This window comes from Leucopleurus acutus, assembly GCF_964270905.1.
Source record: "Leucopleurus acutus genome assembly, chromosome: 13".
Taxonomy (NCBI): Eukaryota; Metazoa; Chordata; class Mammalia; order Artiodactyla; family Delphinidae; genus Leucopleurus; species Leucopleurus acutus.
In genome coordinates this window covers 77,514,269-77,541,242 of record NC_139155.1, presented here as the reverse complement: position 1 = coordinate 77,541,242, position 26,974 = coordinate 77,514,269, and the positions used below count along the sequence as shown (strand labels likewise).

Sequence of the window (26,974 nt, the reverse complement as noted above, 5' to 3'; positions counted from 1 at the left end):
TGTTAGAGGCATCTCTTTTGTAATTAGAATGATGCAGTTATTTTCATCTGTGTATTTACTGACTTCATGTTAATTCTCATTTCAGGCATAAACTTTTAAAACGTTGTGCAGTAGGACCCAGTCGACCTCCCACAATATCACAACCAGGGTTCAGTGCAGGACCATCATCATCTTCATCTTTACCACCTCCTGCTTCTTCTAAGCACAAAACAACAGAAAGACAGGAAAAGGGAGACAAGTTGCAAAAGAGACCCTTGATACCATTTCACCATAGGCCCTCTGTGGCTGAAGAGTTATGCATGGAACAAGATCCACCAGGACAGAAGCTAGGCTTGGCAGGGATAGACTCCTCCTTAGAGGTGGCTAGCAGTAGGAAGTATGATAAGCAAATGGCCGTGCCTTCCAGAAATACAAGCAAGCAAATGAATCTGAATCCTATGGATTCACCTCATTCCCCTATTTCCCCTCTGCCGCCAACACTCAGCCCTCAGCCACGAGGTCAGGAAACGGAGAATTTGGACCCACCATCTGTCCCTGTGAATCCGGCCCTCTATGGAAATGGGCTAGAACTCCAGCAGTTGTCTACTCTGGATGACAGAACTGTCCTCGTAGGCCAAAGACTGCCTTTGATGGCAGAGGTCAGTGAGACCGCCTTATATTGTGGGATTAGGCCCTCGAACCCAGAGTCATCAGATAAGTGGTGGCATAGTTATCATCTCCCATCCATTGATGATGCTGAGTTCCGGCCTCCAGAGCTCCAGGGTGAGAGATGTGATGCCAAAATGGAGGTAAACTCAGAGAGCACTGCATTGCAAAGGTAAGGTGACTCTCCACCCCATCCACATGATCACCCATCAGAAGCCCAAGGCCGTAGGTTCCCAAGAATCAGGGCCTTCAGATCCAAAATTGAAGAGGCCTTTCTTCACCATTCTAGACTCTGCATTTGGAAAATGTTTAAAAGTCTAATGCTTTATCCATCGTGAGGTTTAACACACATGTCATTATTTAAATGCTGGCATAAAAAGGTTTCATCATAGGATTAGCTATACTAGTATCGCTTTATTTTTGGCCTGCTGTTTGTTAATCAAAGAATATAGCTTTATGGGACCTTCCATATTGTGGCCAGTGCCCTCTTTGTATGTTCACACTTTTAAGGAAGGCTTTGCATGCATTCAGGTATGTATCACGCATCTAGTAATAATACTTCAGAGTGCTTTTGAGCTACCCATTATTCTAAACAGTTTACACAGATTATCTCATTTAATTTTCACCACAGCTGTATTGCTACCTTAATTTCATAGCTGAGAAAGAAACTAGGGTCATGCAGTTAGTAAATGACACAGGTGGAATTTGAACCTGGACAGTCTTGTCAGAGCCCACCTATGCTCTTAAGTGGAATCCATAGAATCAGAGACAAAAGTATATGTTCTTGATAAAAGCTACTGAGATTTATTTAATTGTGAATACAATCTCTAAAATACACCTGTAGGTGAATATTTAGGTGTTTTTTGTTTTTGTTTTTTTTTGTGGTACGCGGGCCTCTCACTGTTGTGGCCTCTCCCGTTGCGGAGCACAGGCTCCGGACGCGCAGGCTCAGCGGCCATGGCTCATGGGCCCAGCCTCTCCGCGGCATGTGGGATCTTCCCGGACCGGGGCACGAACCTGTGTCCCCTGCATCGGCAGGCAGACTCTCAACCACTTGCACCACCAGAGAAGCCCTTTAGGTGTTTTTTTTTTAAAGTTTAGTTTAAGCTTTACAAATGCTTTAAATCATAAAATGTTGCTTTAAAAAAAAATCTAATCTCTTTATGTTTCTTGCTTAAATTGTCATTTGTTTTCTCTTTCAGACTCTTAGCACAACCTAACAAACGGTTTAAAATCTGGCAAGACAAGCAGCCCCAGATGCAGCCACTCCACTTCCTTGACCCATTGCCTCTATCACAACAACCTGGAGACAGTTTGGGAGAAGTCAATGACCCGTACACCTTTGAGGATGGTGACATAAAATACATCTTCACAGCGAACAAAAAATGCAAACAAGGGACAGAGAAAGATTCCCTGAAAAAGAATAAGGTACCATTTAACATAGAGAGAGTCCAGCCTGGTGTGGGTTTCAGTCTATGTCAGTACAGCACATGTGGGAAGACTTTGGAGGCAGAATGTTTGAGATAGTCTTGCCTGATTGCTCTGTCCCCATGTTCATGCTCTTGGTACTATTGTATCGAACAGCGTATTGTTCCTTTTTATGTCATGGCTCACCTTTGTTCAAAAGTCAGCCGAACATAAATGAAGCCTCATATTTTCCAGGCTATAGCTTGTACAGTGCATGTTTCCTCTCATATGCTAATTCTTGTTGGCCTATGCTCCCTGCTTATTTCTTTTTAATTATTATTCCAAAATACCCAAAATGTAAGAAAAAATCGTGGTAACAACATCTCCTGTTTATTGAGCGCTCACTGTGTTTACTGTGCTAAGCGCTTTACCTCTATGTCTCTCTGAATTAATACCAGCACCACTCCAAGACTGTGTCAGTATAATTGTACTGGTTCCATTGTCATAAAAATGAGTACTGTGGGTGTCTGCTGTCTTTAGCCTTAAGTTTTAAAACATTCTAAAATACTGGGCCATTTAAAGAGGTATTCTTAAGAATAGAGGAAGTAAGACAAAAGGGACCAGTATAGTTCAGGAGAATACTTCTTAGAGTCCTTTACAGAGATCCATCTAGATCCAAAAAGCTTGAAGCATAATTCAACATCCAAACTACTATATTAAAGGCAGCTTTTACCACCATGGCAGGCCTGTAAGCACATGCCACCAGTACCATGAGGCATAAAACCCTGACTGACCCAGATTGAGGGGAAAGCGTGGGAGTTTTTGGTTCGGTTTAAATTCAGGGAAAAGGACATATCTTTTATTTCCTTTGGTTGCATAGACCATGGTTTATCATACTTGTGCTCATAACAAGTTCCATTCTACCCTCTAATTCTTTGTGTTCTCCCTCATATTCCACACTTTGGGTTGGTGTTCATGTGTTTTGTTTGGCTGAATTTATTATACAGTCAGAGGATGGATTTGGTACCAAGGATGTCACTACACCAGGTCATTCCACGCCGGTGCCTGAAGGGAAAAATGCCATGTCCCTTTTCAGTTCTACTAAAACAGGTGTGTACAATGATTATTTGCCTCACTTGGATTGTTGCTAAAATAAATGCGAGGGAGATGCTTCTCTATTTAAAATTATATCCTTATTGTAATAGCAATAATTTGATCTCATCTTTAATCTATTTTTCAGTTCCTTTCAAAACTGATAAACGTATTTGGCAGTAATTGTCGCTAAATTTAACCGAAAACATAGGGAAACAGTTGGCAGGCAGGGCTTGCTCATTGTCCTCTCCTCGCTCCTTCTCCCTTGATGAAGTCGCTCATTCTGTGCCTTTTGCCTCCTTTCCCACAGATGTTCGGCAGGATAGTGCTGCTGGCAGGGCTGGCTCCAGTAGCCTCACACAGGTGACAGATCTGGCGCCTTCCCTTCATGACTTAGACAACATCTTTGACAATTCTGATGACGACGAACTTGGGGTGAGTCTGCTGTGGCTACACAAACAAAAATTCACTTAAGTGCATGGACTTATATCAGTGTTTCAGTATTTCTTTATAGTTTGGTCTACTGGATTGGGGGCTCTTACTTCAGGTTCTGAATGTTCTTCAAAAACGTTTGTATACCTTGAAAGGATTCTAAAAGTTATTAGTGTAGTCTGTAATACCCCTTGGGTTTTGTTTGTTGATGGCTTTCTTTCCATTAGTGTTATTCCTGTTGTAAATATTAAAATCTTACACATTAAAAAAAATCCTTCTCAATATCATGAGACTAACAGGAATGTATTATGTAGTCCCTTTAGCTCAGATTTTAAAAATAATGCCCATATAACTTTTTATTCATCTAATAAGTCATAGGTTAGTCAACATTTTGAGAGAGATTACAAGTGTGATCTATATACTTTTTAGGATTATAGCATCGTAAGTTGGGAAATAGAATTTATACACATAGACGTTAAATAATACAAGGCGTCATATGATGAAAGTGACAGATAAGAATTTATAATTCTCTGGAGAGTAACTGAGCTAAGTCAGGAAATTTGTGTCCTCGTCCTCCTAACCAACCCTGTACCTTTGTGCAAATAAAAGTGCCTGTTATCTCTGGGGGACCTAGAGATGAGTAAGATAGGCCCCTCTTCAAGGAGGTCAGTTTATTAGTTTATTTTTCTTTCATTTATATATTTACTTTCCCATCTATCCAGTTTACATGTATTCGTTAATCATTTATTGATCAGTTCCTTTGTGGCAGGTACTCTAGGTTTACAGGTACAATTAAATTACCACTCTTAATACTTGAGATACTCACAGACTTCAGGAGAAATAGCATATAAATAAAGTTAAAAATATACTGAGTCCTGTGAGGGCAGTAATTGACCTGAATCTAAAGATGCTACATGTTCAAGTGCAATATGACAGGCAAGCAGTATCTAAGCAAAGGCTTGAAGGTTAAGTAGGAATCAGATTTCTACAGCCCCTTCTCACTTTAAAATAAAATGTATCCGATTAACAGATATTGTACACCATTACTATTCTAAGTACTTAGAAGATGAGGAGATAATAATGACCTCAAAGAACAAAATTGACTTGAAATGTGGAACGACTAGGTTAGGGGGAGGCAGGGGAGGAATGTTACTTTGAGCCTGGAAGGAGCCTTGGTTAAGCTACAAGAATGAACTAGCTGGGCTTTGGGGGACAGTGTGCACATGGATCTGTTTTCTGAATGGAGGGTAAAGATTGGTGGGGCTGGGAAGGTTTGTGGCCACTCTTAAGGCTTTAGACTTCAAACTGTGCTGGTAATGTGCCCTTCTGGAGGCTGCTGAGTGTGGAACTGACCTGGTAGAAGTGAGTGTCGTTTTCCATCAGTCCGATACACAGAAGGCAGGAGTACTATTCGGTAACTTGTTGGATTGAAACATGAGGACCGAAAATCGGGCAGTGGCTGCATGAAGGGAAAGGACATGGCAATGTGAAAAACTTTAGTAGAAGAAATGACACGTTTCCTTATTCTGTGACCCAGGCATTGGAGATCCTTTTTGAACTTGACTGTCTCCATTAAGCCATGCATTATCTAGGATTGGTTTTAACAAGGGCTAATTCAGATGCTTTGGTGTGGGGACGGTGGGAAGAAAGTATGAAAAGTAAAGGAATCAAAGGGAAGTAGTAAGGGAGATGTAAGAAAAGAAAAGAAACAAACCGTAGAGTAGCCTGGTTTCTGTTCACAGCCACCATCCCTAGTGATTGCTGTGCTCTGAGCCATTGTCCTTACTCTCTGTATAAATTATGAATTACTATTGGACTAAATGAATAAATGTTTACTCTGTTGTTTGAATGTATTGTTAGTAATGTTAATATGCAAAGGAGATTGGACATTGTTTATCTAATTTTCATTTCTCTGAAATGATTGTTTCTACTTTGAGTTCTAGCCTGACATTTAATCAAGGGAACAGTTTACCTTAGAGTCATTTTACTAATTCAACTTATTAGTAACTGGAATTGAGAGACTGTTGTCCAAGTTTTCATCTCATAGGTTTTAAAGTTAGTTTTATATGTTTCAACTCTATGATATTGAATAAGTGTACATAAATAAAAGACCTTCTATTTGTGAGAATCTTTTTGCTTTATTTTATCTTGCCATCAGTTCATTTGAGTTCTTAAAGATAATCTTGCTTACTAAAGGACTTAATTTGTTTTGAATAACTAATCAGAGAAAAACCTTCTCTGTGCATTTCAATAATTTTGTGAGATAAGGTTATTTTTCATGAAGATGAACAGTAACTGTAGAAATAGGAATAGGAGATATGTATTTTTTTGTGGTGAAAAATAAAAGAATAATAGTTTGGGGAGGGCTTGAGGTCCTCCCTTTTAGCTGCCTGCTTCCAAACAGAAGGAAAACCAGACTGATAACCAATCACTACTTGGAGGCACCACCCTAATGTGATTACTGTGTCCCTGAAACTGCGTCTCTAATGACCTGGGTGGGAAGATTTGCTGAAGGTCTGCAAGCTCTGCTTTGATGGCACAGTCTGCTCTCACCAGATCCATGACAAGAAGACTCAGTCAGTCTGTTTCTCATACTTGACAAGCTTGTAACCATCTCTTCTGTGTCACTGTCTGCTGGTATTTCTAGAAGTTCACCTGATGAATGCTATGTAAGGAAGCATCTTTCCTTTATTTTAAAATATCAATAGGCGTACACTCTAAGGAATAGTGGACTCTCACCCTACTTACATACAAATGTGTTGCTCCGCTTTAATAATAATAATCTGTTCTTAGGCTGTGTCACCTGCACTACGCTCATCAAAAATGCCTACAGTTGGGACAGAAGACCGACCTCTTGGGAAGGATGGAAGAGCTGCTGTTCCTTACCCACCAAGTAAGAAAAGGAAACTAAGCTTCAGCTCACTGCTTATAATTTACATATTGTGTTTTCATACTCAGTGGTGCCTTGTCTGAGATTCCCCTCCTTCCTCTCCCTCCATTTTAACAGAATACTGGCAGTGAATTAAAACTTGTATAAATTGGTGTTCCTAAGGTGGCAGGCAGCTGAGAGACCCATTTAAATTTGAATTCCTTTTCCTTTTGTTTTCAAATTAACTTCTGTGGTTTAAAATGTGAAAAAAACATGTTTTAGGTTTATTTTTGCAATAGCCCTTTCCTAGTAGGATAAATGCTGCATAGTGGTTTTCAGAGCAATATTCCACTGCAAGAGCTTGTGTAAAATGTTTCAGTTTTCATAAATTTAATTCACACAAGGATAATGAATGTTTGTTTTCTGTGGTCCTTTTTCCAACAGTTACTGAAGTTTTTGTGTTTCCTTAAGAGATCAACTAGTTTTATTATGTATGTGGACAAAAAGAGAAACTTGCTTTTCTCTACTTATTCTTTACCCTAAGAAACATTCTACAAGAGAAAAGCAAGTCAGGATAGCTTATATGGATACTCTGAAGCTGAAACACAATTCCATTGCAAATCATTCTTTAATATCTTCTCATTAATTCAGCTGGTAATGAGAACAAATTGAGGGGAAAAACCACCATGTCATAGGGATGAGTCAAAAAGTTTTATGAACCTATAAATGTAGTGCTGATTTACTCAAATGTAGAAGTGTGAAGTATACAGAGATTGGATTTTGACAGCTTTAGTGGATCCATAGCTTTTTAAAATATGCAAAGCTTTCTCAAGCATGACATGTATGAAAATGAATGATGATAGCCAGCCAGTTGCTGTAGTTTTTTTTTTAATTAAACATTTTTCTTTTTTTATTACTCTGCACTGCAGAATTTTACAAACATGAAACTCACAGATTAAAAGAAACATGATTAAAGTAGATTCATCTGGAATAGGGCAGATGAATGAATTTTTCCCTTGTATTTATTAACCAGTTACTCCTGCTTTTTTTGACATTAAGTGATATGTAGCGATGTTAAATGTTAAAATGTCTGATAATTTGTCCAAGATTATTTACTCACAAACCATCCTGCTAGTAAGTGTCATTACCCAGTAAAGTATATGGTGTACTCTCTCTTCTTTCTCTCATTTTTATTCCAAAAGAAATTGTTTCAAAAAGAAGCTACTCAGAATTTTATGATAAAGTACAGGTTATAAAAATTAATGAATTTGAAATATAGCAAAAATATTGGCATGAGGAAAATACAGATAAACCAAGGTCAAGAGGATCTTATTAATGCCTCAAAGTATGTGTGTATAAGTGTGTATAAATAGTATTTCCTCCCAAGACATGGCAATGAAAATAGCATGGCAAGAAACTGTCATCTCTGCAGTAGCTTACTGTACATGGAAATGGAGAGACATATAATATGTAATGTCTAGAATAACACCATCCAACAGAAGTGCAAGGTAAGCCACAAAGGAGGGCCACATAAGTAATTTTAAATTTTCTAATAGTTACATTAAAAAAGTAAAAAGAATCATGTGAAATTAATTTTAATAATATATTTTAACTCAGTGTATCCAAAACATTGTCATTTTTATATGTAGTCAGCATAAAAATATTGAGATGTTTTACATTCCATTTTTGTACTAACTGTTTGGAATCTGGGGTATATTTTATACATGCAGCTCATCTCAGGTTGGATGGGGCCCATTTTGAATGCTCTGTAGCCATGTGGCTAGTGGATACTGTGTTGGACAGCATAGATCCATAATTATTCATTTGTGTATATAATAATGAAAGAAAGCGACACACAGTATCAGTGAGGTTTAGTTTAGTATCAAGTCTGTGTTAAGATAGTATTGTGTTATATTAATTAAAACAGAAGTGTTTTTCTTAGGTTTTATTGTTAACCAGTCACTTACGAATTTTTGTCTTTGAAAGCATGTCAGTTTTGAAGTATGGGTCTTTGAGGAGGCAAAATGAAAGAGTTGGACATTTTATTCTACAAGAACACTTACTGGGCTTCCCTGGTGGCGCAGTGGTTGAGAGTCCGCCTGCCGATGCAGGGGACACGGGTTCGTGCCGTGGTCCGGGAAGATCCCACATGCCGCAGAGTGGCTGGGCCCGTGAGCCATGGCCGCTGAGCCTGCGCGTCCGGAGCCTGTGCTCCGCAACGGGAGAGGCCACAACAGTGAGAGGCCCGTGTACCACAAAAAACAAACAAAAACACTATTTGTGAGGGACTCTGCTAGGTGCTCTGGGCTGGGAAGAATACTGAGAAATTAGTGATGATGCTTTTGTTGGAGGGCTTCAGTCTTGTGCATAAATACTTGATGTTCAGAATAGGAGATGGTTGGTGTCCTTAATGGTGAGCTCCTGCTGAAGGGCAGTGAATCTTGAGGATAGGTGGGTATAAGTAAGTGGAGCATTGTGGGAAAGACATGTCAACTCCAGTCCATCCTGGTAGCTGTTCCCCACACTCACTTTAGTCATTTTATGGGAAGAAAATTGAACAGGCAAGCCATGTATTTCTACTTTGGAGGACCAGAATGTTTCTCTGGGTTTCTATTTTCTTTCTGCCTTACCCACTTTGAGTCCAGTTCCCTGTTTTTCATCTCAAAACTTCTTTAGGTTGATTTCTTTTCAGAAATTCATTCCCTGTGACTGAACAGCATTTCCATCTTTTTCTAATCAAACCAAAATTGGGAGGAAGGACTAATTACCGCTGACTCTCATCACTTTTTGAGTGTTTAGATGTACCTATAGCAAAGTGTTTACTTCAGTGCATACTTTATCTCATTTAATGTGCACAAAAAAATGAGGGAAATATTATTCTCATTTTGTAGATGAGGAAATTGAAGCTAGAGAGGTTAAGAGTCTTCCTGAAGAATATCTGATAATAAGAATGGTGAAGACCACTTTTTAACGTGAATCTCTGGCAGGTGGAATCTCATTTCATCCATGCTTTTTGTGTATGTTCTCTTTTACCTTTGACAAAAATTACCAAGGTGGCTGAGGCTTTGAAAACTGAGATACATAACTGTGTTAGGTAACATCAAAGAAGTTGAGCAGCCCTGAATGGAAAATGCCTTTATTACATTTCTTAGGGAAGATTTTAAAAATTTAATAAAATAATTTGAGGATAAAATTTTGTACCACAGCCCAAATATTTAATAAATTAAGGAAAGGCTATGTTTAAGTTCACTGTCATTTTAACTCAAAGTGAATTTATATAGTTTCATATTTTCCAAATACTTTGTTAATTAAGATTTGTCATGTAATATGAGTTTGAAGATTTTATGAAGCAGACTTGTGGTTTAAAATACTCCACTTACAAATTAATTTTATATTAAAATTGACCAGTAGCTGCTCTTTGGCTTGGGAAAAGGTATAGGGACTAAAAGTTAAAGATGATGAATGTATTTCAACTTTATATTTTGAATGTACTTCAACTTTATATTAAAGTCTTCAGCCTTGTTTTAAAAAAAATGTGTTGATCTGGTTGGTGCTACATCTGAAGAGCTGTTTTTCAGCCACAGAACTTATCAATTATATAGTCTGTCCAATGGTTCTATGATAGTTTCTGGCTTGGCTTGTATCCCTAATTCTGTGAATTGTTGTATGTTCTTAAGGGTAAAATACTGTCACAGCAAGGTGACTTGAAGATCAACTTGGGGGTTGTAGGTTTTCTTCTTCTTTTCTGTCTTTTAAAAATGTTTTTCCATAGCAGCAGCAGGTACCATTTTGTCTAATGAAATCTCATACAGAATTGTATTGTAGAAAATAAATAGAAGTGCAGCTTCTCTTAATGGAAGTGAAAGTTTAGATCTGAAACCCTGCCTGTTGGCCTTGTTCTCCCCTTGTTGGCCCCTGAAGCCAAGAGAGGGTAAATTATTCAGGATTATATAATTGTTTAACTAGGAAACATGGTAAAAATCGTCTAATGCAGAGGTTCTCACCTTTCTTCTGCTCCATATCATGGAGGCTTTCCCTTCCCCCCATAAACAAAGGAAAGAAAGCAAGCCTAATGAGAATCACACATCTAGTCAAGCCTTCCCTTTTAGATGATGGAACTGAGGCCCTGAGGGAGGAAGTGACCAGACCACAGCAGCGCTGTGCTGGGAGCACGTGGGTTGGGGAACCCAGCCCACTGCAGCTTCTCTATACAGCTCTACCTTAGACTCTAGCTCAGGTCAGAGCATGGTACAGCTATTCTTTATTAATTTCTGATTCAGAGCTGTAAGTCATATTAAGATCTGTCCAGTGGTTACTATTTACCTGTTTAAATATTGAAGTTGCTAGAAAGAGCAATGTAATTGGAAATTGGGACACCAGATATGATTCCAAATCACTGATTTGAACTTGTGGCTCCAAATGTGTAAATAAATTTGCTGTACAGGACACCCCCTAGTGGCCAAATTTCACAACCGCAACTTGCATTTCATTGCATACACTCCTTAAGAATCAGTTCCTTAATGAGACACTATTAGTGATGATGGTTAACCTAATGTATATAACAATGATTTTTTTTTAAGGTTGAGAATCACTGATCTAAGTATTTCTTAAAAGGTACTTTTTTTCCCAGCTGATTTTCAATAATTGTCTTTTGGTTCTAGATAGGATTATTAACCCTGACTGAAGTTTCATCTCCTTAGATTTTTCAGGGAATCAGCTGTTGGAAGAAAAAATGTATGTTATGTAGACTTTGTTCACATAATTAATGTGAAGCCAAATCATAAAGCATCAAGAGGATAGTGATAAAGTTGCAGCAAAGGATAATTTCCTGCTGATGGCCTTCTTCTTAGATACTTCCATTATTAATAGTCTATTATGTAACTGATATGACCATTCAGTCAGCATTATTTCTGATGCCAACTAGAGGGCCTGGCTATGAACTAGGTTGTTTTCTTTTTTTAGAAGTCAGGCCTGTTACAAATTTTTTTTTCTTATTTTTTATCTTTATTTTTTTAGCAGTTGCAGACCTGCAAAGAATGTTCCCCACCCCTCCTTCTTTGGAACAGCACCCTGCATTTTCTCCTGTGATGAATTATAAAGATGGAATCAGTTCAGAGACAGTGACAGCGTTAGGCATGATGGAGAGCCCTATGGTCAGTATGGTTTCAACACAGCTTACTGAATTCAAAGTGGAAGTGGAAGACGGGTTAGGAAGTCCCAAGCCAGAGGAAATAAAGGTAATTGCCAATATATTAGTTATACAAAGACAGGGTGGTTTGAAAGCAGATTTTTATACAACTTCTTTAAAATAGTATTGTCTGTATGCCATGTATGCATAAGTTCCTAAGAGTTCTCTGAATTAGGTCATGAGGTAATTATAGTGTTTTGATTAAGTTAAAATTTTGGCTTTAGCATTTTTCTGTTGATCAGATAAAAGAGAAGTATTAAATTATAGTGATTTTTGTTGCTATTATGGTGTGTCCTAAAGTTGTTTACCAGCATTATCACCAGCCCCACTTTGTTGTCACAGGACTTTTCATATGTGCACAAAGTTCCAACTTTACAACCTTTTGTGGGATCCTCCATGTTTGCTCCACTGAAAATGTTGCCGAGCCAATGCCTGCTACCTCTGAAGATTCCTGATGCCTGTCTGTTTCGGCCTTCGTGGGCAATCCCTCCTAAAATTGAACAACTGCCCATGCCACCTGCAGCCACTTTCATTAGAGATGGCTACAAGTATGTGCTGGGATTGTGTCGAGTTATCTGCTGTATTTAATATGATTTTTTTTTTAAAATATGATTTTTTTTAACATCTTTACTGGAGTATAATTGCTTTACAATGGTGTGTTAGTTTCTGCTTTATAACAAAGTGAATCAGCTATACATATACATATATCCCCATATCTCCACCCTGTTGCGTCTCCCTCCCACACTCCCTATCCCACCCCTCTAGGTGGTCTCAAAGCACCTAGCTGATCTCCCTGTGCTATGCGGCTGCTTCCCACTAGCTATCTGTTTTACATTTGGTAGTGTATATATGTCCATGCCTCTCTGTCACTTCGTCCCAGCTTACCCTTCCCCCTCCCCGTGACCTCAAGTCCATTCTCTATGTCTGTGTCTTTATTCCTGTCCTGCCCCTGGGTTCTTCAGAACCTTTTTTTTTTTTTTAGATTCCATATATATGTGTTAGCATACAGCATTTGTTTTTCGCTTTCTGACTTCCTTCACTCTATGACAGACTCTAGGTCCATCCACCTCACTGCAAATAACTCAATTTCGTTTCTTTTTATGCCTGAGTAATGTTCCATTGTATATGTGTGCCACATCTTTTTTGTTTGTTTTTTTGTTTTGTTTTAATAGTTCTATAGTGATCTTCTTTTTTAAAATATTTATTTATTTTTAACATCTCATCCTTGCGCTGGGGCCATGCTAATCTTCTCTGTATTATTCCAACTTTAGTATATGTGCTGCCGAAGCGAGCACTGTGCCACATCTTCTTTATCCATTCAGCTGTCGATGGACACTTAGGTTGCTTCCTGATTTTTATCTTAACTAAATATTTACTTTAAATGATGACAGCATTTCATTTGAAACTTTCCTTTATTGGCCATTCATGTTTTTGTGCATATTATTTTCTGTTGAAAATATACGTTGAAAAATTTTCTAAACTAAATTTCATATACATGGAAAAATTAAGGTTATTTATATAGAGAACCATGATGTTCATGGTCATTCAGTGTGAAATCAGTGTCTATCACAGAATCAAGCATTAGTTAGAGTGGGTAATATTTTTAGGGTGATGGTGGTAAGTACTTTGTTTTATATAATTTGATGATTTCAAATGTGTTTACTTAAGGCACTTTAAAATGAAGTATTCACATGATAATTTTTCTGTTACTGACACCATGTCATGTAAGAAAGCAGCAACAGAATGGTGCTATGATACGGGGGAAGGAAAAGGAAGTGTTTATTGTAGCTTGGACATGTTTCATACTGTCGCCAAAAAAGTTCTTACTGCAACAGTGCAGAATCAGTTTCCCCTTTGAATGATAATTTCTTAATAAAATAATTTAAATTCCATAAAATAAAAGGCCACAAACTCAAATTTCTATCAGGACCAGGTAAGCAATATGTGGATGAAATGGACTGGGCAAAGCAGAAGACTTGGCACTACTGATGCTCGGTGTCATTGAGAGAGGCAGTGGGAGCGAGCAGGGTCAATGATGAACTGTTGAGAGTACACCCCTTTTAAAGGGACTTTTTTTTTTTTTTTTGCTATTTAAATACAGGGAATTGGAGACCTGGAATTAAATGTGTCAATGTATTTCCGTTTTAAAAATGTTGACAGTTGCGAATTCCCTGGTGGTCCAGTGGTTAGGATTCGGTGCTTTCACTGCCTAGGGCACAGGTTCAATCCCTGGTCGGGAAACTAAGATCCTGCAAGCCATGCAGCAAGGCACACCTCCCCACCCCCCCGGCAAAAAAAAAGAAAAAGTGTTGACAGTTAATCCAGAGTTACATTCTAGGAGCTGAGAAAAATTTATGATCTAGGTCCAGTCTGTGGGCTACTTCTTTGTGACCTCATATAAATATCATCTTGATGAAATCAAGTTTAATTTTATAAACAGGCTTTATGCTTGTGTATATAAAGTCTGTATGGGAATGAAAAAGTGTGGCAGAGAAGTGGTTTAAAAGAACCTTAGACTTGGGGAAGTACAGCTATAGAGCTGTACAGTCATAGGGCTCAGATTCCTGCCTTTTTTGTTTAGTCTCTGTATGGCCTTAAATGACCGTTTTACTGGGTCTTCCCTTCTTTAAAATGGGGTTATCTTGCCCTATTTCCCACATAAGTTTTTTTCTGAGAACTCTGAGTATTTCCACAACCACCAGCAGTGTGAAAGCATGTGTTCAAAAGCACCCTGGATGGGAGGGCCTGGCTAGTTCTCTGCTGCTGTTCTCCAGTTGTGCCCTAGCTTATTTAATCTGAGACTGGTCCAGCACAGCTAGAGCGACTAGCACACCAGGAGTTAGCAGGCCATTTGCAAGTAGTGCAACAGCTTCCGAACCCATTCCACAGCTTAATCTCTTACACACACAAGCTTCTCAAACAGTGACATGCAACCCATTGCTGTATGATGGTTTCAATAACAAATAATTTAGATCATTGTTTAGATCTATCAAATCTATCATTTGCCACCCCAAAGATTCTTGGTATTCTAAACTGGTGCTGTTAATAGAACTGTCTCTGATGAAATAAGTGTTTGTATCTGCACCTTCCAGTGCGGCATCCACTACCCTTACGTTGTAGCTGTGCACCATTTGAAATGTGGCTAGTTGAGATCAAGACTGAATTTTTATTTAAGTTGATTTAAATTCATCACATGGGGGTAGTGACTACCTTACTTACTGGACAGGACAGTTCTAGGCTATGGGAAATCCTCCTGCTGTGGTCTCCATCGCCCTGGACCCCCGCTTTATCACAGAGCACACCAGCACTCACTTGATGCCTGTCATACTTGCTATGAGCTAACTTTTCTTCCTCTTTTTCACTGTTGCGTATGCAGCCTCTAGCATGGGTTTGGTACTCAATTCATTTTTATTGAATGGGAAAAGTCAGGTTACTGTACAAGATAAACCATTTTTACTGCCTCGGGAGGAATTTTAATTATTTAGGTTTTCAGTTAATCGTCATAGTTCCTTTTGTGATCTGAACTGCATAACAATTTGGGGGTTTTGTTGAACAGAAAAATTTGAAAGGAGTCCAATTAGACTCATATTCCACACTTATTACTTTGGTCTCTGAGATAGCAATGATTGCTGATCGAGGTTTCTGGGTCATTTGTTCTCTGTACTACAAGATACCACTGTGCCTCAGATTTAACATTTCGTTGCAGTGACTGATGTGGATTTTCGGGTTGATAAGTTAGGCATAGCTGATTAAAAGTCATAAGAAAATGATTTGAAGAGCCATTACTTTATGACATTCTTCTTTCAAATTATAAGTGAATAAATACGTACTTTATTGGAGGAACATTAATTTAAGCACAGTATTAACAGATTTCAGAAGAATTTTAAGTATTTAAAAACTCTATTCCTTTTGATACCTTCTAACTGGAAAGAATAATCCTGCGCTGTTTTACATGTTCATCTAAGAATATATATCAAGAAAATTTTATTACAATAATAAAATAGCAGAACATTGCAGACACTGTTTTGTTTTCCATGTGGCTCTTCCAAAAAGAAGTCGCTGCTTATGAGAAAATAGGTAGCACAGTGTGATCAGTGTCTGGGAGCTAAAAATAATTGTGCTATATAATGCATGACATATTGAAAAATAAAAAAATGAACGAATTGCCTACCACCCTCCAGAAATCTGTTAGAAGTTTGGAAACTGTGATGCAATATCTATACTTCTGGGCAGCTACTTAACTAATACTAAGTCCTTTTAGCAGCATGTGTAGTATTTGTATTAATTGTAATATAGTACTGGCCAGTGGGTTTCCTAAAATAGAATTCCCTCATGGTCACTCATTACTATAAAAATGGCTAGCCTAGATAGGACTACATTTTGGAAATTAGAAAAATGTTAAATTTTCATGTGCATTTGATTATAACTACTTTAGAATCATATGTAGATTATAGCCTCAGAGAACAAGTACACTGGCAGAATTTCAATTTCAAAAAATGACAAAAATGTAATTGCAAATTAGATGGAAATTTCATCCTATGGTCTTCTAGCTACTTTGGCATCTGAGCTCAAGTGTTAAAGTTCTATTTAGTAGTTATAGGTTTTCAAAACTACATTGCCCAAATCCAGCATCATGTTTTCTTGTAAAAGTAGTTACAGTTCCCTCAAAAGATTAAGATGAGGCTTAATAGAAAACTGAATAAACCAAGTGATAACGTGCATAAATAGGAAATGCACAGGCCAGGTTGGGGTGATTATGTGTGTATTCCAGCACCTGTGACCGGCCTCCCGTTCTCACTTGGTGCTGTCTCTTTGTTGCAGTAATGTGCCTAGTGTCGGGAGCCTAGCAGATCCAGATTATCTGAACACACCACAGATGAACACCCCGGTGACGCTGAACAGCGCTGCCCCAGCCAGCAACAGTGGAGCAGGAGTTTTGCCATCTCCAGCAACCCCTCGCTTCTCTGTCCCCACACCACGAACCCCCAGGACCCCAAGAACTCCCAGAGGAGGGGGCACTGCCAGTGGTCAAGGGTCTGTTAAATATGACAGCACCGATCAGGGGTCACCAGCCTCTACCCCCTCTACCACACGGCCTCTTAATTCTGTGGAGCCCGCCACCATGCAGCCAATTCCTGAAGCTCACAGTCTCTATGTGACTCTGATTCTTTCTGATTCCGTGATGAATATCTTTAAAGACAGAAACTTTGACAGCTGTTGCATCTGTGCCTGCAACATGAACATCAAAGGGGCGGATGTTGGGCTTTACATCCCTGATTCTTCCAATGAGGACCAGTACCGCTGTACCTGTGGGTTTAGTGCGATCATGAATCGCAAACTTGGTTACAATTCGGGACTCTTCCTGGAAGATGAGTTGGATATTTTTGGGAAGAATTCTGATATTGGTCAGGCTGCCGAACGGCGCTTAATGATGTGTCAGACCACCTTCCTTCCGCAGATGGAAGGAGCCAGAAAATCCCAGGAGCCACCGATAAGCCTTCTCCTCCTCCTGCAGAATCAACATACACAACCTTTTGCTTCACTGAGTTTCCTGGACTACATTTCCTGTAACAATCGCCAAACTCTTCCCTGTGTGAGCTGGAGTTACGACCGGGTGCAAGCAGATAATAATGATTACTGGACGGAATGCTTTAATGCCTTGGAGCAGGGTCGGCAGTATGTGGATAATCCCACAGGTGGCAAAGTGGATGAAGCTCTGGTGAGAAGTGCCACTGTGCACTCTTGGCCTCATAGCAATGGTAGGTTTCCCAGAATACAAATTTGCTTTGAAAATTGTCTTGGTGTGATGACAACTTGCAAACTTTCTTTACTTTGTTATATATGACAAAATTTTAAATTTCATTTATTAAAAAATAGACATAACTGAAGTGAGAGCTATCTTGATATCACCCTAAAGTTAAGAACGGGGAGATGTTTTATATTGAAACACATTTGGAGAAGAGTATTTTGTGGAAAAAAAGTTGTCTAGATTATACAAACTGATAATTTGCATACCCTTTCATGTTTAAGTCTATGTATTCTTCTGGGTCGAGTTTCCATGATACTTCTTCCAGGAAGCCTTCTATCCATTTACCAGAGTATTTTCTCTTTCCTCTGATTTCCCAGCATTTTGTGTCTCTGGTAATAATGATCACATTTTACTTTGCATTGTGGTTACTGGGGCACGTCACTGTCTTAAAAACTCCAGTTGATAGGGCTTCCCTGGTGGCGCGGTGGTTGAGAGTCCTCCTGCCGATGCAGGGGACACGGGTTCATGCCCCGGTCTGAGAAGATCCCACATGCCGCGGAGCGGCTGGGCCCGTGAGCCATGACCACTGAGCCTGCGCGTCTGGAGCCTGTGCTCCGCAATGGGAGAGGCCACAACAGTGAGAGGCCCGCGTACCAGAAAAAAAAAAAAAAAAACCCTCCAGCTGATAAACGTCTTTGGAGTTGGGCTATAAGAGTGCTGAGCAGCCTTGCTGTTCCCTTTCCTTATTGATTCACTATCTATGCTATAATGTGTCCTGAAGGGATACAATGGTGAATGAAAGGGACAAGGTACCTGCCCTCAGGGACTTTCTAATCTATTTTGGAAAATGGATAAGCCTTCTCCTCCACCCTCCAATTAAATAATATGCTTATTTATTTAATTATTCGAATCAAATAAATAAGCATATTATTACAAACCATTATAAGTGATGAAAGCACGGTATGTCAGGGGACACTTCCTTGAAGAAGCAGTAACATTTGAGATCCCAACGATGAGTACAGGTTAACTGGGTGACGAGGGAGGGGGCGGGGAGCCGTGTCCCAGGCAGAGGAGGGGCGAGTGCAATGGCCCAGCGTTATGTAGAGCGTGGGGCCTTCAGAGAACTCAGAGAAGCCTAGAGACCAGCAGCGCTAGCTTGTCAAGAGCCTTTTGAGACATGCTGGGCACTGGGTCTTCATCCGAAGAGTCTTAAGTCAATGATGGGTTTTACGAAGAGACATTGACATCAGATTTGTACAGTTAGGAAAAAATGTACTCTATAAGGTGGACTGTGGATTAGAAAATGGCGAGAATGGATTTGAGGAGACTGAGAAGTTACTGCAGTAGATGAAATAAGAAACAGTAGCTTGGCTTAGTGTCCTAGCAAAGGAGATGGAAAAGAAGTGGAAACATTCAAGAGATGTTTGGGAAGTATTATTGCAGGACTTGGAAATGGGTTGGATTTGGGGGATCAGGGAGAGTGAGATATTAAGGAAGACACCCAGGTTTGTGACATGTATACCTGGATGGACAGTGGTGTCGTTCAAAGACAAGTGTACTGGGAGCTTCCCTGGTGACACATTGGTTAAGAGTCTACCTGCCAATGCAGGGGACACTGGTTCGATCCCTGGTCCGGGAAGATCCCACATGCCGTGGAGCAGCTAGGCCCATGCGCCGCAACTGCTGAGCCTGTGCTTTAGAGCCTGCGAGCCTAGAGCCTGTGCCCTGCAACAAGAGAAGCCACCACAATGAGAAGCCCGCGCACCTCACCGAAGGGTAGACCCTGCTTGCCACAGCTAGAGAAAGCCCGCACACAGCAACAAAGACCCAACACAGCCAAAAATAAATAAAATTATTTTAAAAAGATGAGTGTACTGGAGGAATATCAGGTCTGGGGAGAAAGGTCATAAATTGAGTTTTGGAAGTTTTAAAGATTTCTCTTGAGATATCCAGATAGAGGTGTCAAGTAGACACTTGGGACTTCATGACCTGGAGCTCAGGGGAAAGGGAGTATATGGCACGTAGATGATAACTCAAGTCAGGGGCTTGGAGGAGGAGGAGAGCTCACTGGGGAGGAGGACTGTATGGAAAGAGAGGAGGGCCTGGGACAGAGCTTTACTGAGTTCTGCCATGTAACCAAGTTTCATGAACGAGAGCGTGGTCAACAGGCATTCAGATTCAGCCAGGCTTTTAAGATAAGGATTAAACCAGTCTTTTGACCATGGTAAGAGCTGTTTCTGTAGACAGGTGGGAGCAGAGGCCAAGCTGGAGGAGTCTATGTGTGAAAGAAACATGGACCCTGCTTCAGAATAGTCGTCAGTCTTGCAGGGGAGAAGGTTAGATAAGCAAGGAGACTTCTTGGAGGTGGAGACTCCTGAGGAAGTATTTCAAGGGTTATACTCATTTTTATAACTGCTTAGGTTTAAGTAGAGTACCTTATACTTAGCAGGCCTTTAATTAATGTCTGCTGCATGAATTTATGAATTAAAGTCTTGCCCCTGAAGAATTGTGGGTGATTATCTTAGGTGGTTTCTTTTACTAGACAGTGGCCTTCAGGTAGAAAAGCAGTCTGTGTGGGTGGATCAGTAGTGGCATCTTTGGATATGAAGAATAGCACATTTTTTTGTAGGCGAGATGTGGGTTCCAAATTCAGATGCTTAAAACTACCAGACAGATAATGTAAATGAATGATGTGGAGATCCAGGTTTGCAAAAGGCAATGACCTAAATTGTGTCGTTTCGCAACATACTTTCTATTTTGTATGCACAGGAATAGAGTTCACAAAGAATTACTTCTACTTTTATTTTTCTCTAACCTGTGGTTCTCTTGGTGTGTCACTTTCCTACTTCTGTTAGAGCCATGGGTACAAGAGGTACTTTACTTTTTCCTTTCCTATAAGAAGAAAAGAAGCACAGGCTTGAAGATCAAGGTGATAAATGCTGCTTCAGTCTCAGGCCAGCTGGGGTGGGGGGAGGCGCGGGGGGAGCGTCAAGAACTGTCTGAAGGGGACAGCTACTCCTTGGCTCCAAGTGGTGGTCATCCAGGAATATGATGGCCTCAGCCCCAGGGCTGTCAGGCAGTTTTCCAGTTTTTCAAGAGAAGCTGGAAATCCAGATTTGCATATGAAATTTCCTGAGAAATTCGTTCCAGATTGAAAAACAAAAACTCTGTGCCATCAAGTTGCACCCTGTGTTTGATGTGGGGACACATCTAAAAATGTCTTAAGACCCCCTTAAGCACCCTGTGGTTCAGATTTAGTTGGTAAATAAACCACAGATTTCCATCCATGCCACTTTCCTAATCAGCTGGAAAAGCAAGAGGAATGAAAGGTCTTTAGGAACCCAGCTGTGCAGATTCATAGCTGACCATCTCCAGCTTAAGTAGTTCTTTCTTCAGATCTTTTTGAGAATTTGACGAGCATTATGGACCTTCTCCCTTGGGGTAAGATACACCTATGCTCATGCATGCATATGCAGTTTGGGGTGGAGTTTCAGAGGTTTTTCAAATTCTAGGTTAAGAAACCCTCTTGCAGGAAGAACATGTTCTGAAACCATGAATCTCCTACCTTCCTCTCTGTACAGATGAATTTCAGGCCTGTCATTGCCTCTGCCCTGTTTTCATGTGCCTCTGCCTGTGTAGAAGGTCATCTTTCTCTTTATGCATTTTGTATTTTGTGAAAATATTTTCATTAAGAGCAGTTTTTAAAAGCTTCAAGTTCCTTTTTCCCACTCATCATATAATCAAAACATGGATTTTTGTAAATAAAAGTAATTAAGAAACTAAAAGTAAGAAACAATAATTAAGAAATTTTTGCCGCTCTCTTTTCTTAAGAACAACCTTGGAAACAAGTCTGTATGATTTTTAAAAGTCAGGCCTATCTACCTTTCCACTTTTAGGCAGTCCTGTAGTTAACCTCTTTTATATAAACTATTTTCCCTTTTATTATTTCCAATAATAAATGATAAACTATCTTCTACTTTAGAAGATTGTCTTTCCTCTTGACTCCTAAGTCGGGTATTTTAGAATCTACTGTAAGTAGACCCTGCTGCCAGTGATGTCTCTGTCGTGGAGTATAACTGAGGTCCACAATGATGGCAAGAAGAGGAGTGTGCCAGCCCCCCTTTATGATTTCCCTTCCTTTTCATTTCATTTCTCTTCCAGTGCTGGACATCAGCATGCTCTCCTCCCAAGATGTGGTCCGTATGCTGTTGTCCCTGCAGCCCTTTCTCCAAGATGCCATCCAGAAGAAGCGCACGGGCAGGACCTGGGAGAATATCCAGCACGTGCAGGGACCACTCACCTGGCAGCAGTTCCACAAAATGGCAGGACGGGGAACCTACGGTAGAATCCTTCCCCTGTTTAAATTCCTTCAGATTTTTGTTCTATGAAAAGCAGCTTTAGTTACTGTCAAGTCCTTCCCTCACTGACAAAATAGAACCTTTTTCCTCCTGACTATTACGTTTTATAATCTGCCTGTTTTCCAGTAGTCAGTTTTGGAGATAATTTTTCTAAATGTCTTTGGCATAATCAAGGTCAGTGGGGCAAATAATCCCTAAATAGACCATTTGTTAGGGTCTCCTTATCTTCGTGGTCCTCACTGCATTTTCATCTGGATGAACTTCTGAACTAGTTCTGTCAGCTTCTTCATAGTCAGGATTATAGTGCTTATCTTAAAGGAAATGACATAGTGCTGTTTGGAAAACTAACTTTAACCTGCTCTAGTCTGCTCTCTGATCTTACTGAAACTTCATAAGCATGTTCTGACTCATTTAATTAAGGTTCTTCATCAGGGGCCATTTAATTAGAGGATTTGAAGAGTACTTTTAAGAGTATCATGTCAACCTACAATAAAATTTCTGATGCCAGAAATAAGACTAATGCACCAGAGAGTTCTCAGTTGTCGAGGTTGTGGGAAACAGACCCTGAAGCACTTTCCTAAACTGCAATCTTGTTTTAGGTTCTGAAGAATCTCCTGAGCCGTTGCCCATCCCCACTCTGCTGGTAGGCTATGACAAGGACTTCCTCACCATCTCACCATTCTCCTTGCCATTTTGGGAGAGGCTGTTGTTGGACCCATACGGGGGCCACCGTGATGTTGCCTATATTGTGGTGTGTCCAGAAAATGAGGCCTTGCTCGAAGGAGCCAAAACTTTTTTCAGGGACTTGAGCGCTGTATATGAGGTGAGAAGGATATGAAAGATGAAAATTGTTTGTATGATACAAGTCCTCAGGTTGTTTCTAGTTATGACTAAATTTTAAAGAACAAATATTTTCAAAGTAGGACTCAAAGAAAATTTTCACATAGTTGGAGGATGAAGAAAAGGATTACATTGGCAAGTTTTTCAAGGAGTACATTGCTTTCCCATCTTAGCTTTTATATTTTATTAGATTTAAAGATTTTCCTCTACCAGCCTTACCACCCATCTTAAAGTCCCGTCAGCTGTTTTTTCCCCATTTATGTGCTCAAGTTTAAAAGTATTACTCACCAGGGGATAGTGGTTGTTCAGAAGATGAGCTTTATGAAAAGAAAGCACATCTACTCTTGGGGCGGGCGGGTGGGGGGAGTTCCTGAAAACAGTATAAAAATGTTTAGCTTGAAAATTTCTGAATCATAATAAGTTTAATGACTCATGTCCCTGTTTTATTTAACACTGCAGTCATCTTAATACTAAAATTTTGGTACAGATTAATATTGTGATAACCATAGTAATATATAAGCCACTTAGATAATTTTATATATTTAGTACATAAATTCCTGTTACTTTTGAAAAATTAGAATCATGTCTGTCTTTGAAGAGTTAGTGCCACATTTCTTCTGCTAAAGTACATAGACATAAGGTTTTTGTACCTTATACTTCTGTTATCTTTATATTTGACAAGAATAAATGAAATTACCATTTATAAAGTATTTAGAGCTGCGACAGGCATATTATAAGCATTACAAAAGTGTTTGCTAAATAAGATGCCAAGTTGAATTTCAAAAATACTCCATAATGGAACATTTACTATCTATAAGTGTATGAGTACACACGAAATAGTAAACTTACATGTTGCTACCAAGAAGTGAGAAGATGCTAAAGTATGAGATAATGGCATCAATTAAGCCACTGAAGGAAATCCTTGGATACAGTAATTTCTAAACAGTGCCTGGTTCATGATGCCTAATAATATTAAATCATAATCACCCTAACACAGAAAACTTGTCTAAGCAATCTTAAAGCCCAGCCTTTCTTTTGAGTGAAGCTTTCAACATAAGTTCCAAAACATAAAAGGACTGCCAGCTCATTTTAGGATTGCTCTTTTGGCAGTAATGCGTGCCTGCTTCAGAAGAGTGTACACTAGAGAATTTTCAGGGGCTTGGTAAGCCTCCTGTTCATCAACTCTAGTAAGGGCTAATAATATGGGCTCTTCTGCTGGTGAACAGGTAGCTAGGTAGCTTACTTTGTGCAGGTATATTAATTCTCTGCCATAAGCACCCATTTAATGTCCTGCACGTCAGTAACAGAATCTCATTGTGCTAAAACAACTATTTACTTTTAACAAGTGATCAGCATATCCACTGTTTCCGTGGCCTTTGCTATTGGTGATCTCCAAATGTCTGTAACAGTGTAACAGATGGCCCATAAAATTTTAATGTTATCTTATGGGAGAACATCATAAGTCGGGATTACTTAAGAGGTTTTAGTGGACATATGTCTCAGTCAGCCTAAGTAGGCAGGAATCTGGTTAATTCTTTATTTGACCATTAGCAATCAGGTAGTGCTCAGCAATCTTCCCTTGTGCTGGAGGAAGTGGTTGGGGTGAAGAAACATTCATTTTTCTTTAAAAGAAACATTTTTCCTTTGAGAGCCTAGTCCAGGTTTTGGAGAGACAGAGAACAGTTTCAGGTACATTATAATTACCAGAAGGGACCAGCATATAATGTTGGTTTGGTTGCGTGTGGTAACGCTAAAAGACAAAGGAAAATGCTTCCATGTGTATGGTCAAGGATCTCCGTGGTAACGATGTGTACTGAACGAAGGAGTGGTTCCTGTTGTAAACGGTGATCTGTTTTGTGCCATCAGATGTGTAGGCTTGGGCAGCACAAGCCTATCTGCAAAGTGCTGCGCGACGGGATCATGCGCGTGGGGAAGACCGTGGCGCAGAAGCTGGCGGAAGAGCTTGTGAGCGAGTGGTTTAACCAGCCGTGGGGCAGCGAGGAGAGTGACAATCATTCCAGACTCAAACTTTATGCGCAAGTTTGCCGCCATCACCTAGGTAAATGGGGATGTATTTGGCAAAGTAGAATTTGAGAAATAGCAAATCATTCCCCCTGCTCCCTATTAGACATGCCACATTATACTTCTTTTGTCTCGGGAAATGTTAGTGTTCCATTACTGTATTTATTTAGGTCTAATTTTTGCATTCTAAGTAGTTAAATGCTAATTTTTATGTGCATGTATATTCTTTAAAAGCTATTTACAGTAGCCTAAGGAAGTCATATCTAATTTACTCCACATTTCGAAAATGTAGCAGCATGACTTGGTATTAACTGCTTTATTTTAACCCAGATTCCCAAGAGAATCTTAGATGCTTACATAAGCCTTACGCACATAGGAGCATAATATACCATGATGGCTGTAGAATATACGGCCTCTCAGTTTTCAGTGAATGCGTATGGAATCAGTCTGAAAGGCAAATGTTACAAATGACTGATTTTCTCCTCTCCCCCGCCCCCCCCAAATAAGGCTCTTCCCCAGAATTTATAATAAGTAACTCCATGTTTATTTCCATGTTTACAGAACATAGAAGCTTATGTTCAGTGGTAGAGATAGGATTTTGGGTGTCATAGAGTAATGCAACCTGGAAGCATAATTTTTTTTAAAGTGACTATTCTAAATATCTGCTTCAGCCAGACACTGCAGAACATCCCTAAAGTCACCTCTCTGCGTGTACACTTTCAGCACCTTATCTAGCCACTCTGCAGCTCGACAGCAGCCTGTTGATACCACCTAAGTACCAGACCCCACCAGCAGCAGCACAGGGACAAGCTACACCTGGGAATGCGGGGCCTTTAGCTTCAAATCCAGGATCGGCAGCCCCCTCAGCTGGCAGTGCATTTAATCCCACCTCCAATGGCAGTTCTGTGAACCCGGCAGCAAGTAGCTCCGCATCTGGTTCCTCTGTGCCACCAGCCTCGACATCTGCCTCTGCTCCCATTATTAACCAGATAAGCACTACCTCTTCTTCAGGATTCAGTGGTAGTGTTGGAGTGCAGAACCCCAGCGCTGGGGCCAGCTCTGCAGAGAGAACGCAAGGGAACATAGGCTGTGGTGGAGACACTGAGCCTGGGCAGAGCTCCTCTCAGCCCTCACAGGATGGACAGGAAAGGTACGGTACTCTGACCAAGACAAGTGGCTTCAGCTCGGACCCCTTGTCTACTCTTCCTCTGCACCCCCAGCCCCCTCGACTTCATGAGTCTCTAAACCTTGTAAAGGGTGGTATTTCTCTTCTTCCCTCCAGAGAGTAACAACTGTCAGTCTATAGTTCAGTGTTAAGAAATTTGAGAACTTCTTATAAACTTATTATATTACTAGTATAATGGTAATATATACTTACTAATTAATATACTTAATGTAATTAATATTACTGTTAATACTCTTATTATATGAACATAATATATGGATAATAGTAATAGTAAGCTCTTACTATTAACGTAACAGCATTATAAAACATTTTTGTAGAATGAAGCCACGGTGTGGTGGGGGGGAGTTAAAAAGATCTCATTTTAGAGGAGCATGTTGTTGTTTTCCATCCATCTGGTTGCTAACTGATTTGGTTTGCCTTCATTTTGGTACATATTAATGTTGCATTTAATCTGTAATCATTGTCCAGGACTCAGTGTGCTCTGGAATTGATTTATTTTGTATAATTTATATTTATGTTGTGCATCTCATAAGTGACTCTCTCTGCAGTGTTACAGAAAGGGAGAGGATAGGAATTCCCACGGAGCCTGACTCTGCAGACAGCCAAGCCTACCCTCCAGCTGTTGTCATTTACATGGTGGACCCCTTCACTTACACCGCAGAGGAAGACTCCACTTCTGGAAATTTTTGGCTGTTGAGTTTGATGCGCTGCTACACAGAAATGCTGGATAATTTACCTGAGCATATGAGAAATTCTTTCATTCTCCAGGTAACTATTTGCAAGTTTATTTTTTACATTGTTGTTTTTATGAAAGTAAACAGGTTCATGATTTTTTAAAAAATTGTATGTATTAGAAAAAAGTATTCTTAATTCTGCCTTTTAGATTCAGCCATTATTAGCATTTTGGTGTTTTTCTAGCCTTTTTTCTGTGTTTGTTTACACAATTGATCATACTTTTCACATAATTTTTAGTCTTTTTGTACTTAAAGTTATTCATGAATATTTTCCACCTTATTTAAAATTCTCACCAAGCAGCATATTTTTTATAGACTGCATATTTTCCATGTGTAACTGTTTCTCTACAGTTAGATATAATTACTTTTTTTTTTTACCTTTTCACTGTTACAAATACAACTATAAGGCGGTCCAGTGGTTGGGACTCTGTGCCTCCACTTCCGGGGCCTGG

At 39.7% G+C, this 26,974-nt stretch overlaps 1 protein-coding gene across 2 annotated transcripts in view; it reads left to right on the top strand.

The window, feature by feature from the left end:
* MED13L (mediator complex subunit 13L) overlaps positions 1-26,974 on the top strand; it is a 301,913-nt gene that overhangs the window by 253,785 nt on the left and 21,154 nt on the right. The window contains exons 10-22 of one of the 2 annotated variants that reach the window (XM_082853249.1): positions 86-817; positions 1,848-2,073; positions 3,060-3,162; positions 3,455-3,579; positions 6,370-6,469; positions 11,465-11,682; positions 11,976-12,181; positions 16,455-17,392; positions 21,544-21,723; positions 22,340-22,563; positions 24,447-24,639; positions 25,326-25,752; positions 26,337-26,556. In XM_082853249.1, coding sequence (XP_082709375.1) covers positions 86-817; positions 1,848-2,073; positions 3,060-3,162; positions 3,455-3,579; positions 6,370-6,469; positions 11,465-11,682; positions 11,976-12,181; positions 16,455-17,392; positions 21,544-21,723; positions 22,340-22,563; positions 24,447-24,639; positions 25,326-25,752; positions 26,337-26,556 — 3,892 coding nt within the window. Of the gene's footprint in view, positions 1-85; positions 818-1,847; positions 2,074-3,059; positions 3,163-3,454; positions 3,580-6,369; positions 6,470-11,461; positions 11,683-11,975; positions 12,182-16,454; positions 17,393-21,543; positions 21,724-22,339; positions 22,564-24,446; positions 24,640-25,325; positions 25,753-26,336; positions 26,557-26,974 lie in introns of both variants that reach the window. The other variant, XM_082853248.1, reaches the window with a different exon arrangement.